A 17,007-nucleotide genomic window follows, 5' to 3' on the forward strand; every position below is an offset into this window, starting at 1 on the left:
TCCGTTTGGTGTTCGGCTGAGTTCTTTATCTCTTCATTTGATGTTCTAGGGTTTCAGGATTGTTGATTCTCTGTTTGGCTTAGTTTTTCGGATCTTTGTTTTGGAGGGACAGCGTGGTGTTTCTGCCTAGAGCACCATCTTGCCGGAAGTCCTGTCCCTTTGTTTTTTGTTTTAAATTTTAGAATCATCCTGTCAAGTTGCACAAAAAATCCTGCTGGCATTTTTGCTCGAATTGTATGGAATTTATTTGGAGTCTGTAGATGAATTTCAGGATAATTGACATTTTAGGATATTAAATTTACCTATCCATTCATTCATTTAATGTTTACTGAGCACATGTTATGTGATGATGCTGGTGGTGGAATGAGATTGCTTCACAAGATAGACTGAGATCTCTGCTGCTGTAGAGTTTATATCAGTTCCTGATCGCTAATGAGATTGTGCATATTTTCCTGTCTATTTGCCATTCAGTTTTTCCTCTCTTCTGAAATGCTTATCTCATCGTCTTCTCTGTTTTCTATTGAGATGTTTGTCAATTTCTTATTCTCTAGTAGAAGTCTAGAGGTGATGTAGCTAGTAGTTTATCTTGTAGACTGGATACAGCTTAACAGTTTATCTTGAATATGACACTCTTGATAGGGGTAATAAATGTTGCACATATTTTCTCCAGTTTGTGGATTGTCCTTTAAATTTCTTTATAGTGTCTTTTGATGACTAGAAACTATTGTAATTTTAATATAGGTGAATTTATCTGTCTTATAGAGAATTGTCTTTTTTTTTTTGGTTTTTTATTAGCGATTGCCCCGTCTGAGGTCATAAAGATATTATCTTACGTTTTCTCTAAACCTGAATAATTTTGTACTTCACATTTAGGTTTTTAATCTCTTTGGGGTTGTTTTTTATGTGGTATGCAGGGTGGACTCATTCCCACCTGCTTCCCTTTTTAAAAATTTATCTAATTGTTTACTCAGTAGTTCGTACTCTGCCAATTTTTCGGGCTCCTTTTATCAAAGTTTCATTATATATGCATGGGTTTGTTTCTGTACTCTTTGTTCCATTGGTCAGTGTATCATTGCCTGCAGTAACAGCACTCTTTCTTTGGCTTTATGCATCTTATTATCTTGTAGGGCAAGATTTTGCCCCTTATTTTTCTTTGGGACTGACTTGGCTATTCTCCTGCCTTTACTTTTTCTTACACACTTCAGACTTATCCTGTTGAGTTCCCCAAATAGCATACTGGGATTTTGATTGGAATTGAATTTTTAGATGACTTTCCAATATTGAGTTTTCTTATCTATAAAATAAGGTATATTTATTTGTCTTTAATGTCTTTTAATAAAATTATTTTTAAAGATTTTCTGTAATGACATATATTTTTATTTTTTTGCTGTAACAACCTGACGAGGCCCTTGAGAAAATTATTGACTAGAAAACAGTGATAGTAGGCAATGTCATCATAGTCTTTAATTTGAAAACAATGCTTTTGACCTTGAACATTAAATGTGATTTTTTGTAGCTGTTCTTTGTTAAGAAAGTTCCATTTTGTTGGTTTGTCAAGAATTTTTTATTTTTTAAATCAGTTTATCAGATGCTTTTTGTGCATCTCTTGGTTATTTGCTTTTCCTCTTTTTAGTTTATTAATGTGAGGAATCCCATTTATAAATTATCAAATGATATATCATTCTTGAATTCCTGGGATAAATACAAACTTGGTGATGATCATTTGTATATGGTTTGCTAAAGTTTTTAGGATCTATATTGAGATTTGTTTAACTTTCTTTTTGTGTGTGTTTTTTGTTTGGTTGTTTTTTGTGTTGTTTTGCTATTAAGTTATACGGTTCTTATACAATGAGTTGGATAATGTACCTCCTTTTCATTTATTCTGGAAGAGTGTGTGCCAGATTAGAAGAATATAAGTCTGGCTGCACTACTTATTGGCTAAATGACTATTAGTTAGGACTTTTGATTGTGCTTCCTTAACAGACCAAATAACTGGTTTAAATAAGAAGTTTAATTTTCTCTGACGTAAGAGCCCGAGCTGGTAGGTGAAAGCAGAGGTGTAGGGCTGCTCTGTAACACAGAGCAAGTCAAAGGGCCCACATACCGTCTGTCCTGTTTCTTTGCCGTTCCCTAAGGTGGTGCCCCTGCCTGCATTACAGAGATAATTTATTCCTGCCACGTCCTCATTTCAGCTTGTAAGGTGGGAGCAAGCCAACAGAGGGCTAGCAGTTTCCTTTTAAGGGCTTGACCTGGAAAGTGTACTTCTGCTCACATCTTATCACCCAGAACTAAGTAACATGGCCAAGGCTGAGAAATACATTCTTTGATGGGTGCGCGTATGCTTAGCTACATCTTGAGGGTTCTGTTACTAAAAGAAAGAAGGGAAGAATGTGGGGTAGGCAGTTAGTAAGTATTTATCAAATGATTCTATAAAATGGAGATAATATCCCTGCACTTATGAGAATTAAATAAAAGAATGGATGGACCATCACTAAAATGGCATCTGACCCAGAGCAAGCGTTCAGCAATTACTAGTTTGCTTTTCATTACAAGCCTGTCCTGAAACCTGATTGTTTATACCATCTTCTGGACCATGGTTCTTTTCTATCCAAGATTAAACACAATGTTATTTTTAATGCTTTTTGACTTATTTAACATTTAATTGTCTTTATACTCTCATTTGATACAATCATTAAACATTGATTAAAGTGTTAGATGTCATAAAAGTATTTCTTTTCCGCAAGTGTCATCTTAAATACAGTTTTGTTTTACACACATGGAACCATATTTTTAATTTTTTTTCTAAGCAGTGATTTTGTGGCATTTTTCCATTTCAATAAATGTAAGTCTCTAGATCATTTTTAATAACAGCTTTATTGAAGTATATTTGACATACAATAAAGTGCTCATGCAATAAACTGCAACATATCAAAGTGTACAATTTAGTAAGTTTTAACATTTATACACCTGTGAAACCATCACCACAATCAAGACAGTGAACATATCCATCCCCTCCAGAAGTTTGCTTGTGCTGTTTTGTAATTTCTTGCTCCCAACCTCCCTGCCCCAGCAATATAGGTCTGCTTTCTGTTGCTATAAATTAGTTTACATTTTCTAGATTTTTATATAAATGGAATCTAGTTTCTAGTAGCATTTTTAATGGCTGCTTGGTATTTCCTTGTCTAGGTGGACCATACTTTATTTAATCAATCCTCTATGCTGTACATTCAGATTGACTTTCCCTCCTCCCCCTTATAAACTGTGCTTTCAATAATAGCAAAATGTAGATACGAGGGTAGACATCTGGAGCCACTTGTCCTTAGGATAAAATTCTGAAGGTGTTTTGCTAAATCAAAGGCTGTTGTACCTTTTAAAGATGATATATGCCAAGCTACCTTGAGACTAGTCAGTTCACACTATCACTAAGCTGTTCCTAGTGACACCGTTCCTTCTCCAAGAATGAGCTTTGTCATTAAAAAGTAAGTTTTTTAGTTTAGTTGAGTAAGTTTTTTAGGGCAAAATGAATATCTTGTTTTATTTATAGGTGTTTTTTCCCTCCTACTGGTGATATGTTATGGAGATACTTAAAGGTGTTCCCTGTGGATAACCCAGGCTGCACATCCCCTTTCCTTATATTTTAATGAGTTAACTTTTAACAGAAGTCTCGGTTATGCATACTATTCAATGTCATGTTTAATACAAACTGTAATTTTGGTTGGTTTATCTAAATAATTGTCTTGTGTTCTTTTTCAAGGTTTGTTATTGAACTTTGTGAACCAATTCAAGTAAAACAGCTTGATATTGCAAATTATGAATTATTTTCTTCTACTCCTAAAGATTTTCTGGTTTCTATCAGTGACAGGTAAATTCTAAATCTGGTTTCTATAGGATCTGTGTTAGATCTCCAGAATAAAAATTTTAAGAATGGGTCGCTCTTAGCTTCAGTCATTTTATTTTTTCTTTTAATGTATCAGTTTATAATAGTAGTAATAGTACCACTGTAGGGTAGGCACTTGTTAAGCTCCTTACTTTCATTAACTCATATAATGCTTACAACAGCCATGTGATATTATTCACTTATAAGATGAAGAAGCAGACAAGGAGAGGTTAAGTAGCTTGTCTAGGTCACATGACTAGTGAGTGGAAGAGCTAAAATTCAAATCTAGACCTGTGTAACTTCTAAGCCCTTATTTTTAATCATTACGCTGTATTGCATCTAAATATTTCTTTACAAAGTTGTTAAGAACAAACAAGTGCTTCATTTTATATCATGAGGTATACTTTTGTTAAAATAGATTTTGAAACCTTTTTTTGTGTGCCTGGGTGGTGATAAAAGAAATATACATTGTAAAGAATTTGGAAGAGAACCACAATCCTATTGACCAAAGATTATTATTGTTGTCATTCCTTTTGGTCTTTCCTATGTATTTATTTATTAATTCTACAAGAAATTATTTAGTTTTTACTTCTTTACATCCTGAGACTGTCCCTTTGTTTTAATCACACATTTTTGATGAGTACCTAATATTTTTCCCCAGGGGAGATGTTTATTCATTCCATAAGTACTTTTTGAGTGCCCACAATATGCCATGTAGGACACCATTATTTAGTTAACCGTTCTTCTATCATTGATCATTAACAGTTTTTCCAAGGTGTTTCTTCTCTCACCCCACACTCAGCGTTGCCTTTAGTTTTTGAAATCAGTTCTCAAGACCCTTTTGAGAATTCTGTTCCTTTTTCTGCCACTAGCCTTCCTCAGATTGCTTCCTTTTCTCTAAGCTGCAATTTTCCCATGTGCCAAATAGACGAAGCGAGCCCTGACAGACAATGTCTATTTTACAATGTTTTTTTTCTGTTTATTTTTCCATCAACACTTGTGTTTATATATACTCTTCAGTATATGAAGAGTCATGCTTCCTTTTGCCAAGACAATCTCTTGGTTATTTTCTGTTTAAAACCTCCAGCTCACTTGGAAGCCCTGCAGACACCAAGAGATGGCTCTGGTCCAGCTTTTGCTTCTTCTTGTACTCCCTTGTAGTTGATAGTGGTGTGATTTTTCAAAGTCTTCCTTCCTAGTAAAGAGGAACCTATCAGTGTTTAGTTGGGGGAACAAAAAGCATTTATTTAACTCAAGGACCTGTCATGTTTAAATTGTGTTAGATCAGTATGTTTGCCTGAAAGGGAGAAAATATATACAGAATACATTTTGAAGATGTGATGGAACCTCTCGATATATGGTTTATGATTTAAAAAAAAAGAATATATCTGTCTTATATTTTCTAGATATCCCATAAATAAATGGATTAAGCTGGGTACTTTCCATGGTAGAGATGAGCGGAATGTGCAGAGTTTCCCTTTAGATGAACAGATGTATGCAAAATATGTGAAGGTAATGTTTACACATACAGGACTATGTTCTCTAATGCATACATACCTGCCATTCATCCTTTTATAAATCAGAACAAGTAAGAGGAAATGTACTGCCATGTACCATTTAGTAAGATAGTTCTTACTTGGATATATTATTTCATAAGACAAATATTAATACAGCCCCTTTTCAATAATTGGAAATCTAGGCCTGTGTTTTTGTTATTTGTGGCTCTGATGAAATTCCAAATTATGACTTAGGTTTTTTTTTTTTTTTGAGTCTTTATGTCAGATGTCATCTTTATAGTATTGTATTTCTGTTTTGAAACCTAAATCATTGTTAATCACGAAAATCTTTAAAACAGATCTGATTTCTTATTAGAATATGATTCTTGGATAATTTGTTTTAATATCCAATTATCTGGCATTATCATCAATGGGCTTTTGTCCTTTGTATAATCAAGTGAAATATTCTGTTAAAATACCAGTTTCAAATAAAATAAACTTTTAAACATTTATATTCTGTATTCCCTTCTGCTTCCTCCATCAACAAATTAAGTGGAATTATAGGTACTGAATTGGATTTAGACAAAATAGAAAAAGTTTCTGCACCCCTCCCCTTTTCTTTAAAATAATAACAACACCTTAAAATACGACTGTGTTGATAGTAAGACCTTTTGGAATGGCAGCAGCTCTATCTTCTTTTTCTTCTTTAAATATGAGAACTCATAGCTATCTAATTGTCTTCTTGGATTTTACTGTCTATATCTTTTTAAAGCATGTACTAAATTGGTTTTTATAAATGGATAAACTTGTAATATTCCTAGTCTAAGTATAAAAATGCTAAATTATATTTTAAAAATATAGTCGATATTCTCAGTTAATGATTCAACAGTGTTCAGAAAAATGAAGATATATTTTCAGTTTCTTTTTAAGTGAGTACTGAAAATTAATGATCATTTGTATAGAGAGGGTACAGTTTCTATCCTGTGGGGAAAAAAATATTAAAAATTATTTGCCAGGTGATACAGTTGTATTTAATTTTACAGTTAAGGTAGTTCACATGTTACTAAATAGTTCTGAGAATCATTCTTTATACCATCTACTTTATTAATAATGGAAGAATGTTTTATCAGTGGCATGCAAAATGCCATATTAAAACTCCCTACCTTGTCCTTTTTATGCTGGGAGGCTATAGAGCATTTTGGTGTTGATTGGTTTTATAAAAAGCCCTCTTTGGTACAATTGAGTCTAAAAAACAAAAAACATTTACTTCTGATTCTCATTTTATAGTGATAAGTTTAATATGCTTTTACTTGGATTTTTCTTATTCCAAAAGAACTAAATCCCAAGTCTACAAACTACTTTTTAATGCCTTATGTTTTAAGTAGATTGATATTACATATCTTTCAATTTTGTAGGTTATACTTGAAGTAACATACCATATCAAAAATTCATGCTGTCCCTGAAACAACTTGTATACAATGTTGTACAAGTATAGATGTTTCATATTATGCCAGTTAATTTTTTATCAGTATGCATATACATAGATGTATATCCATATACGTATCAATAAATTCATGTATAGGTATATACATGATACATGCTTACAATATTTAAAGTAATATTAAGCACAGGTTATTTCTTTTTTTGGTGGGGGGCGCTAAAGCTATTAAGTCAAATGACCTCTGATTCACTGCTAATATTTTATGTATTTTATGTAAGAACCAATGAAATAAACCAGAGGTTATTTCTAGGTACTGTTAATTAGTTGGTTTTAGAATGCATTTATATGTATCAGATACGTAAAATATTAGCAGTGAATTAGAGGTCATTTGACCTAATAGCTTTAGTGCCCCTTTCCCCACCAAAAAAAATACTTGTCATCATCAAGATGATTCTGACTCATAGTGACCCTACAGGACAGAGTAGAACTGCCCTGTAGGGTTTCCCAGGATGTAATCTTTACGGGGGCAGACTGCTACCATTTTATCCCGTGAAGTGGCTGGTGGGTTCAAACTGCCAACCTTTCAGTTAGCAGCTGAGCGTGTTAACCAATGCGTTACCAGGTTCATTCAATAACTTTAAAGCTAATTTATTTCAATACAGTTATTTAGAGTTTACCTTCTGGTTGTGATGGTAAAAATTTAGATCACTGCTTTGATTTCTGCAAAGACTTAAGAATATTACAATGTTATCCATCACAGTACATTGCTGTCTATACTTTAATTGTACAATATAATTTAAAAATATTTAAAGTTGCTTATGGCATGTTATCCAAACTTTTGAGCTGATTTTCTTTTCCTTTCTCTTGCTTCAGATGTTCATCAAGTACATAAAGGTTAGCAACCTTCTCTTTTGCAATATTGAATAACAGGGCATGACATATTAATGCATGGGAAGAAAGCAAAACTTTACAAGTATTGCTTTCTGGGGAAATGAGGACTTTAGTTTTAGAAATGTTATAATGAAAAAAAAGCTGATGTGTAGTCTTAAGTAATCTCAGATGTGCTGTGTTGGCTTTCCGTTTCATGTGCTTTCATTCTTTAGGTGGAGTTTATATCACATTTTGGATCAGAACACTTTTGTCCATTAAGCCTCATAAGGTAATACAGAGCAAAATGTATTTACTGAATGGTTTTTAAAAATGTGTATGTGAAAATCCTACTATATTTAAAATGAAGAAATAATTTTCTATTATATGAGTTTAATACCATAGAAGTAAAGCTGGTAACCATTTTTTGTCTTGAATGCATTTTAGAGAAATGTCAAAATTTACTTTGTTAAGAAAACATAACCTTCATTTTATATGTTTAGTGTGCTTCCTGTTTTGCTAAGATGATAAAATATAGAAATATTTTAGACTGATATAAAAACTTGGTCATTATATTTTTAAGTGCCTCAAAGATTAATTTTACATTTTAATAGAAACAGTGGACGACTGCAATATAAGGAGCAGTCATTATTTTGGAATCCAAAAACTAATGTCCCTTAAAACATGACCCAAGTTGATCTGTTTTATCATTTAATATGAAAAGAGGAATTGTTTCAATTTGAAAGTCTTTAATGAAATTATTTTTCATAGGGTGTTTGGTACTAGCATGGTGGAAGAATATGAAGAGATTGCTGATTCCCAGTATCAGTCAGAACGTCAAGAACTATTTGATGAGGACTATGGTAAGTAAAAGGAGCCCTGGCGGTGCAGGGGTTAAAGCGCTCAGCTGCTAACCAAAAGGTCAGCAGTTCGAACCCACCAGCTGCTCCGTGGGAGAAAGATGTGCCAGTCTGCTTCTGTAAAGATTTACAGCCTTGAAAACTCTATGGGGCAGTTGTACTCTGTCCTATAGGATCGTTATGAGTCGGAATTGACTTGACGGCAGTGGATTTTTGTTTTTGGGGTTGTTTTTTTTGGTTTATGGTAAGTAACTTTAAAACAGGTGACTATTATGTATGTCTTTTGCTTTTTAAAATAATTCTAATAGTAATGGGTAAGTATACGTCATTTAAAAAAATCAGTGTGATTATCTCTAGGCATTAGTTTGATTTGTTGTTTTTAACCCTAATACCAGCTTTTCCTTAAACCTGTCTTTCAATATGATTCTTTACTTTGTACATTTAGTTATATTCTAAGTTTATCAATCAGTTATTTGTAACTGGGAACCCATTTCCATAACATCAGTGCTATGATTATTTCCTTATGCCAGGCCCAAAACCCTGTTAAACTCATAAAAGTAACTGAAATAGTAGAATTGGGCATTAATTCCTTTGATTTGCACTGAACCTAAGAACAAGCTCATTGAGGGCTGAGCCTTTGAGAAAATCCTATGAGCGTGAAGGGGAAGGAGAAGATTTTATGACACTCTCCATTTCTGCTTTGTCGGGTCTTTATTTTAAGATGTCTTATTTTGGTTTTAACCATTCTAAATTTTCCCTAACCTAGTTTTCCCATCATTGTGTAGATGTTTGCTAGGGGTTGGTATAATACATTGAAAGCTTGAATAAAAGTCATGTAATGTGGTTAAAGTTTTGGGTAAGCAGCAGAATTCTTTTCCTTGATTTACGTCTTTGTATTAAATGACTTCTGAATCTCATTTTCTCTTTGTGAACATGTTTTAGATGTCTTATTAATATTACAAAAATATGTTATAAATGCCAGCTGACTTTGAGAGGACATAATTGGAGCTTTTAAAAGGTTATTATTGGAGATAGGTCTTAATGTAATTACTTTCATTTTCTCTTTAAACAGATTATCCACTAGATTATAATACTGGGGAGGATAAATCCTCAAAAAATCTTCTTGGTTCTGCTACAAGTGAGTATTTTAGGATTTTTCTATAATTGGTATTGGGTAGTCTACTATTAAAATGTTTCTAAGCTTTTTCATTTTGACATACATGGACATTTTGTTGTATAATTTAGGAGGTTCCCACTTCCAATGTTATACGTTCATTTGAAATCAGAGATTTTGAAAAGTATTTCTGTGGAAATAAAATAGGAAGAGAGGATGAAGAGAGAGAGGAGAGGGAAAAATGGAAGCATAGTAAAGGTGGTTTTTCTTTTTCAATTAAGCACTCAATTTTTGAGGCAAAATCTGCCTTATAATAGAGAAGTGAGGGATATGAATTTATTTGAGGAAAGAATTATTAAAGAGGTCCTAGACTTGGAATTGACTCAATGGCACCAGGTTTGGTTTTTGGTTTTTTAGACCATATGTTGGGAGTATTTGGGTAATCATATACTGCATGGGAAAGGAGTTTGAATGAGAGTTTCAAGGCTGGTATGCCAAGTGAAACCCTAGCAAATGAGGATTTGTTAATTTATGGATATGGTTAGTTTCCTATTTTAAAATATAAAGGCTATCCTTATCCGTAATAATGAGTAACAAAACAATAATAGTAATAATAAGAATATAGTCTTTGTAAAACCAAGAAACAATGGCTAGGATACTAGCAGTTTAGTTTGTTGTTGGCATTCCAACTTAGTATGTGAGCCTAGTGGTAGTCTAGGTAAGGAGTCTGTTGGCAAGACCATTACCAACTGGTGCTTTATTATTAGAGTGTGTGTAGGTATATTTTAATGTGTTTATTATTTTTGGTTATTCCTGAAATTGGCAGGGTTTTTCTCTTTATTTGGAGATTAATAATTGAATTTAAAAAATAAATTTATTAATAGGATTGATGACTTGTTGCTCATGCATTTTCCTTGTTGCTCTTAGTGAATTGAATTGCTTAAATCTCAGTCTCACTGTGAACATTGATTTTATAACTTTTTAAAATGCTTGACCAGTAGTGCATGTACTTAGCCTGGTATTTCGTATAGCCACATTACATGGACTTAAGAGTTACTTCTCTTTCTTTCTATCTTGTCTTCCTTCCCCTTTTCCCATCCACAGAGGACTTTGAACTTCAGTGGACTTTTTAAGGGATGGGCAGAAGAGTGTTAAAAATACCTTCATAAGGAAAATTATTTTATGTAACATTTCACTTTATTATGTATCAGCTCAGTGTTTATTGCTGGGCATCTGACTTTTTAGATGTTAGTTCCTACTTTTAAATAGGATTCCTAGCTATGTAGTTGATCATGGTATAAAAATAAATGCCTTATTCACTGCTGTGGGGTATAGTTTTTTGGGAGTGAAAGGAATTATGCAATTTTATCTGTGTATTAATACTGTTGTTTGTGTCCTTAAATTTGTATTAAACAGTTCTACATGTCAAGTAATAGTCATCATTCTACCACTTGCATAGCTGAATAATGCTAAATTGACTGTGAGGAAGCATCATTTTTGGGGGTCAGAAAATAGCCCAAGACTAAAATATCTCCAGCTTCTGGTGGTTACTGAAAAGTAGAGAGCACCTTAGGGAACTCATGCCTTACTATGCTTTTAGATACAGAAAACTGCTGCTCATGCTCTGGGTTTCCTTTTTCTGTCTTCTTATGTGATTAATTCCTTTTGTTGTTGTTAGCTGCTGTTGCAACTCATAGTGGCCCCATGTACAGCAGAATGAAATGTTGCCTGGTCCGGTGCCGTCTTCACTATTGTTGATATGCTTGAGTCCATTGTTGTGGCTGCTGTTACTTTGAGTGCCTTCCAGTTTAGAAGTCTCATCTTTCAGCACTGTATTGGACAATATTCTGTTGTGATCCATATGGTTTTCACTGGCTAATTTTCGGAAGTAGATCTCCAGACCTTTCTTCCTAATCTTTCTTAGTCTGGAAGTTCCACTGAAACTTGTCCACTATGTGTGACCCTGCTGGTATTTAAAATACTGGTGGCATAGCTTCCAGCATCATGGCAACCTGCAAGCAACCACAGTACAACAAACTGACAGACAAGTGGTGGGATTAACTCCTAGACACCTTTAAAAACCTAGCTGTATTTCAATGGAGGATATCTCTCTGTTCATAATGACTTTTCTGACTAATGTACTATTTTAATTAATTAGACATAGAACATTCTTTAGAGCCTACTTTTTGGATCTTTGTCCTTGAAGGTATGATTCTTGGGACATGTCATTTATTTTTCTGTTTATGGCTATCGGGAAGAGCAATTCATTTACCTTCCAGTGTTCTACGTGTCAGAAGAGTTTGTATAGTGAAACAAGTTGGGTGGAGGGTGTCAGCTGAAGCTAAGTATGGAAAATTGGGTTTAAAAGGATCTCTTCCTCTTCAAAGTTTCAGAGACAGAGAGGCAGTGGAAGCTGAAGTGGTAAGACTTTGCCATCATAAAACTTGTAGACATGACCCAACGCCTTCTATACCTGTGTTCTTTTTTAGTCTTCTCTGAAGATTCTGGGCCTATTTTTGCCCTAGCTACCACCTCCAAGGTGGCATAACTTTAAGTAAGTATAAATAATAGAGTGGAATCAGGCCAAAGAGCTGGTCTCTTAGACTAGAACGTCCAAGTTTCACTATGATCCTTATTACTTTCTAAATTAGCTTGAGAATTGTCTAATTAATTTTTCCTAACTTTCAGTATTTATACATTATCTCCAAAACAGAATTCTATTTTTTTAATCTTATTAAAAACCCTTTTTTCCCTTTTTGCAACTAAGTAGTTAGTAGTAATAGGCAATATATGTCACCAGACATGGTCAGAAATGGCTATTCACACTGGTGCTTTCTCTCAAAAGAGGAAAAAATAAAACAGGCTATTCTCTGTGTTTATCAGTGTTCTTTGAACCTAGCAAAATTTTTTCGTAGAGGTTAGATGGACTAAGAAAGTAGAAATTTGCCAAATTTTGCTTTTGTTACTAAATAGCCCCTGAAATGATAATAAACAATATTTAAAAGAGGGGGGGATAGTTTATTGTAGCTGCTAGCATTAAAATTGGATTGAGTGTGTGATCAATTTCAGAGAGCAGAAGTTGGTAAAAATCTTCAATTTCTTCATCTTTGACCTTATGGTTGGTGCATCAGTTTGAGTAATAGTCATATTAACTGGTCTTTTCTTGTAGGTGTATGGATATTAACCTATCGTTGACAGCATTGTACTTCAGGATAGATCTTGCAGTGTTCTTTTTGATGATGAACGTGATGCCATTGCTCCTCGATTTATCATTCCTGGCATAGTAGACCATGTGATTGATTCAGAATGGCCAGTACCAGTCCCTTTCAGCTCACGTATGCCTGGGATATCAAACTTTGTGTTCCATTTCATTTTTCACAACTCCCAATTTTCCTAGATTCATACTTTATACATTTGCAGCTGTATTCTCATTTTGAGTCATACCGCATCAGTAAATGAATGTCCTGACAGCTTGACTCCATCCAGTCATTAAGGTTGACTCTACTTTGAGGAGGCAGCTCTTCCCAGTCATATTCTGAGTACCTTCAAACCTGAGGGACTCATATTCCAGCACTCTGTCAGACAACGTTCTGCTGCTTACTATTCATAAAGTTTTCACTGGCTGATTTTTTCAGAAGTAGACTGCCAGGTACTTCTTCCTAGTCTGTCTTAGTCTGGAAGCTCCTCTGAGACCTATCCACCAAGGGTGACCCTGCTGGTATTTGAAATACCAGTGGCAAAGCTTTCAGTGCACAGCAACACACAAGACACCACAGTATGACAAACTGACAGGCATGTGGTGGACACATTGATAATTACTGGCAATTGGAATACAAAAGTTGGAAACAAAGAAGGATTGGTAGTTGGAAAATATGGCCTTGGTGACAGAAATGATGCCAGAGATTGCATGATAGAATTTTGCAAGAGCAATGACTTCTTCACTGCAGATACCTTTTTTCAACAACATAAGTGGCAACTAGACACATGGACCTTGCCATATGGAATACACAGGAATCAAATCACCATACTTACACAATCTTTTTGCTGAGCATATAGTCCGAGAAGCTGGACATCAGGATTGGAGGAAGACTCATTAACAACCTGCGATATGCAAATGGCACAACCTTGCTTGCTGAAAATGAGGAGGACTTGAAGCACTTAACTGATGAAGATTAAAGACCACAGCCTTCAGTATGGATTACACTTCAACATAAAGAAAACAAAAATCCTCACAACTGGACCAATAAGCAACATCATGATAAATGGAGAAAAGATTGAAGTTGTCAAGGATTTCATTTTACTTGGATCACACTCAGCGCCCATGGAAGCAGCAGTCAGAAAATCAAATGATGCATTGCGTTGGGCAGATCTGCTTCAAAAGACCTCTTTAAAGTGTTAAAAAGCAAAGGACTAAAATGAGCCTTACTGAAGCCATGGTGTTTTCATTGGCCTCATATGCATGTGAAAGCTGGACGATGAAATAAGAAGACCAAAGAAGAATTAATGCTTTTGAATTATGGTGTTGGTGAGGAGTGTTGAATATACCATGGACTGCCAGAAGAACGAACAAATCCGTCTTGGAAGAAATACAGTCAGAGTTGTCCTTGGAAGTGAGGATGGTGAGACTTCATCTCACGTCCTTTGGACGTGTTATCCAGAGGGACCAGTCCCTGGAGAAGGACATCATGCTTGGTAAAGTAGAGGGTCACCGAAAAAGAGGAAGACCCTCAAGATGGTTGCAACAATGGGCTCAAGCATAGCAATGATTGTGAGGATGGTGCAGGACCAGGCAGTGTTTTGTTCTGTTGTACATAGGGTTGCTATGAACTGGAACCGGCTCGATGGCACCTAACATCAACAACAACAGTATTAAAATTTAGGTTCAAGGTGGCACAAGTGGTTAAGCTCTTGGCTACTTATTGAAAGGTTAGATTCAAGTCCACCCTAAGAACCAGGGCCTCTTCTCTGATTATGAATACCACTTTGCCAGGTCAAAGGGCAAGGTTAACCTATAACCCTAAACTTTTAAAAAATCACAAATATCAAGCTTTTGTGTGTAACACTAATGGTTGGAAACAAGGTACCACTACTTTCTGGCTTTTTAGGTTATACGACAAAATTATGTGAAGATCAAAATTATAACTGTCTATTAGCTATAAGGAGCACTGGTGGCCCAGTGATTAAGTGCTCGGCTGCTTACTGAAAGGTTGGCCCTTCAGACCCACCAGCGGCTCCATGGGAGAGAAGACCTGGCAATCTGCTCCCATAAAGAAACCCTATGGGACAGTTTTACTCTGTCCTGTAGGGTCACTATGAGTCAGAATCGACTTGATGGCACACAAGAACTAGCTATAACCTTTAAAACAGTCTGAAAAGTCCTACTTCTTTCTTCCCTGAAACATGTATTTACAGTACTAGCTCCAAGTAACAGTACTTGGCTTGCTCCCATTTTTTTTTTTTTAATAATATTTTATTGTGTTTTTGATGAGAGTTTACACAGCACATTAGGTTCACATTAAATTTCTAGACAGATTATTCAGTGACATTGATTACATTTTCCACAATATGTCAACATTCTTATTATCCATTCTGGTTGTCAAATGAGTTCTTTTTTTTTTTTTTCCTTCTAAATTTTATTTATTTTGTTGTTGAGACTACACAGCAAAACATACATCATTTCAACAATTACTACATGTACAATTTAGTGATACTGATTACATTCTTTGAGTTGTGCAACCATTCTCACGCTTTTTTTCCGGGTTGTTCCTCCCCCATTATAATATAAACTCACTGCCCCTTAATGTGTCTATCTAATCTTTCCAGTGGCTGTTTTCAATTTGATCCCGTTTAGATAGTTCTTAAAAGAGCATAATGCTCAAGGCAGATCTTTTTTACTAGTTAAGCTAAACAATTGTTTGGTTTTAAGATGACTTCAGGGGATATTTTTTGTTTAAGGTTTAAAGATTATCCCAGGGCAATAGTTTCAGGAGTTCATACACTCTCATGCCTCCAGAAAGCCTGGAGTCCATGAGAATTTGAAATTCTGTTCTGCATTTCCCCCCTTTTGATCAGGATTCTTTTATGGAATCTTTGATCAAAATGTTCAGTAATGGTAGCCAGGCACCATCCAGTTCTTCTGGTCTCATGGCAAAGGAGGCAGTTGTTCATGGAGGCAATTAACCACACATTCCGTATCCTCCTCTTCCTAACTCTCCTTCTTCCTCTGTTGCTCCAGATGAATAGAGACCAGCTATTGCACTTTGGATGGCCGCTTGCAACTCTTAAGACCCCAGGCATTACACAACGAACTAGGAGGTAGAACAGAAGCACTACACATGTTATTTGGCCAATTAACTGGGATGTCCCATGAAACCATGACCCTGTACCTCCAAACAAAGAAACCAAATCCCATGAGGTGTTTGGGTGTACATAAGCAGCCTCAGTTGTTGTAAATATATCTATCACAGAACTTTTCCAATTCAGCTTTTTATAGGTGTACAATTTATTGACAGCAATTGCAGTAATCAGCTGTGCAACCCTACCTTTAATGCGATTTTTCCCATCACTGTTAACTCCCCTTTCCTGCCTCCCTCCCGCCCCTGGTAACCACTAATAAACTTTCTTCTCTGTATATTTGCCTTTTCTTGTCTTTTTATAGAAGTGAAGTCACACAGTATTTGTCCTTTTGTGATTGGCTTATTTCACTGAGCATAATGTCTTTAAGCTCCATCCATATTGTAGCATGTATCAAGGCTTCGTTTCTCCTCCTGGCTGAATAGCATTTCCATTGTATGTATGTACCACATTTTGTTTATCCATTCTGTTAGTGGGCACATAGGTTGTTTCCACCTTTTGGCTATTGTGAATAGTGCTGCAATGAACATCGGTTTATAAGTCTCTGCTTTCAAGTCTTTAGGTATATATCTAGGAGTGGAATCGCTAGGTCGTATGGTAGTTCTATTTTTAGTTTTTTGAGAAACTGCCATACTGTTTTCCAAAATGGCTATACCGTTTTGCATTCCCAGCAGTAAAGGAGAAGTGTTGCAATTTCCCCATACCCTCACCAACATTTGTTATTTTCTGTTTTTTTTAATCTTAACCATTCCAGTGGGAGTGAAATGGCATCTCATGGTGGTTTTGATTTGCATCTCTCTGATGGGTAATGACACTGCATTTTTTCATGCTTTTGGTGGCCGTTTGAATGTCCTCTTCTGTGATATGTCTGTTCAAGTGCTTTGCCCATTTTATGATTGAGTTGTCTTTTTCTTAGTTGTTGAAGTTTTATATATATTTTGGTTATTAGATTCTTCTTGGATATATGTTTTTTAAAGATATTCTCCTAGTTGGTAGCT

General features: G+C 35.1%; 1 protein-coding gene across 7 annotated transcripts in view; it reads left to right on the forward strand.

Moving 5' to 3' along the window:
- The window catches only part of SUCO (SUN domain containing ossification factor), a 123,558-nt gene that overhangs the window by 66,962 nt on the left and 39,589 nt on the right, over nucleotides 1-17,007 (forward strand). For 4 of the 7 annotated variants that reach the window (XR_002825261.1, XM_004384115.3, XM_023738468.1 and 1 more), the window contains 6 exons: nucleotides 3,755-3,862; nucleotides 5,284-5,389; nucleotides 7,688-7,708; nucleotides 7,918-7,973; nucleotides 8,453-8,544; nucleotides 9,614-9,679. Coding sequence is in view for 6 of the 7 variants with exons in the window: in XM_004384115.3 (XP_004384172.1) it covers nucleotides 3,755-3,862; nucleotides 5,284-5,389; nucleotides 7,688-7,708; nucleotides 7,918-7,973; nucleotides 8,453-8,544; nucleotides 9,614-9,679 (449 nt within the window). In the remaining variant the exon portion in view is untranslated. The remainder of the gene's footprint in view (nucleotides 1-3,754; nucleotides 3,863-5,283; nucleotides 5,390-7,687; nucleotides 7,709-7,917; nucleotides 7,974-8,452; nucleotides 8,545-9,613; nucleotides 9,680-17,007) is intronic. The other 3 variants (XM_023738469.1, XM_023738470.1, XM_023738473.1) reach the window with 2 other exon arrangements.

Source organism: Trichechus manatus, unplaced genomic scaffold (genome assembly GCF_000243295.1).
Source record: "Trichechus manatus latirostris isolate Lorelei unplaced genomic scaffold, TriManLat1.0 scaffold00117, whole genome shotgun sequence".
In the NCBI taxonomy this organism is placed as follows: Eukaryota; Metazoa; Chordata; class Mammalia; order Sirenia; family Trichechidae; genus Trichechus; species Trichechus manatus.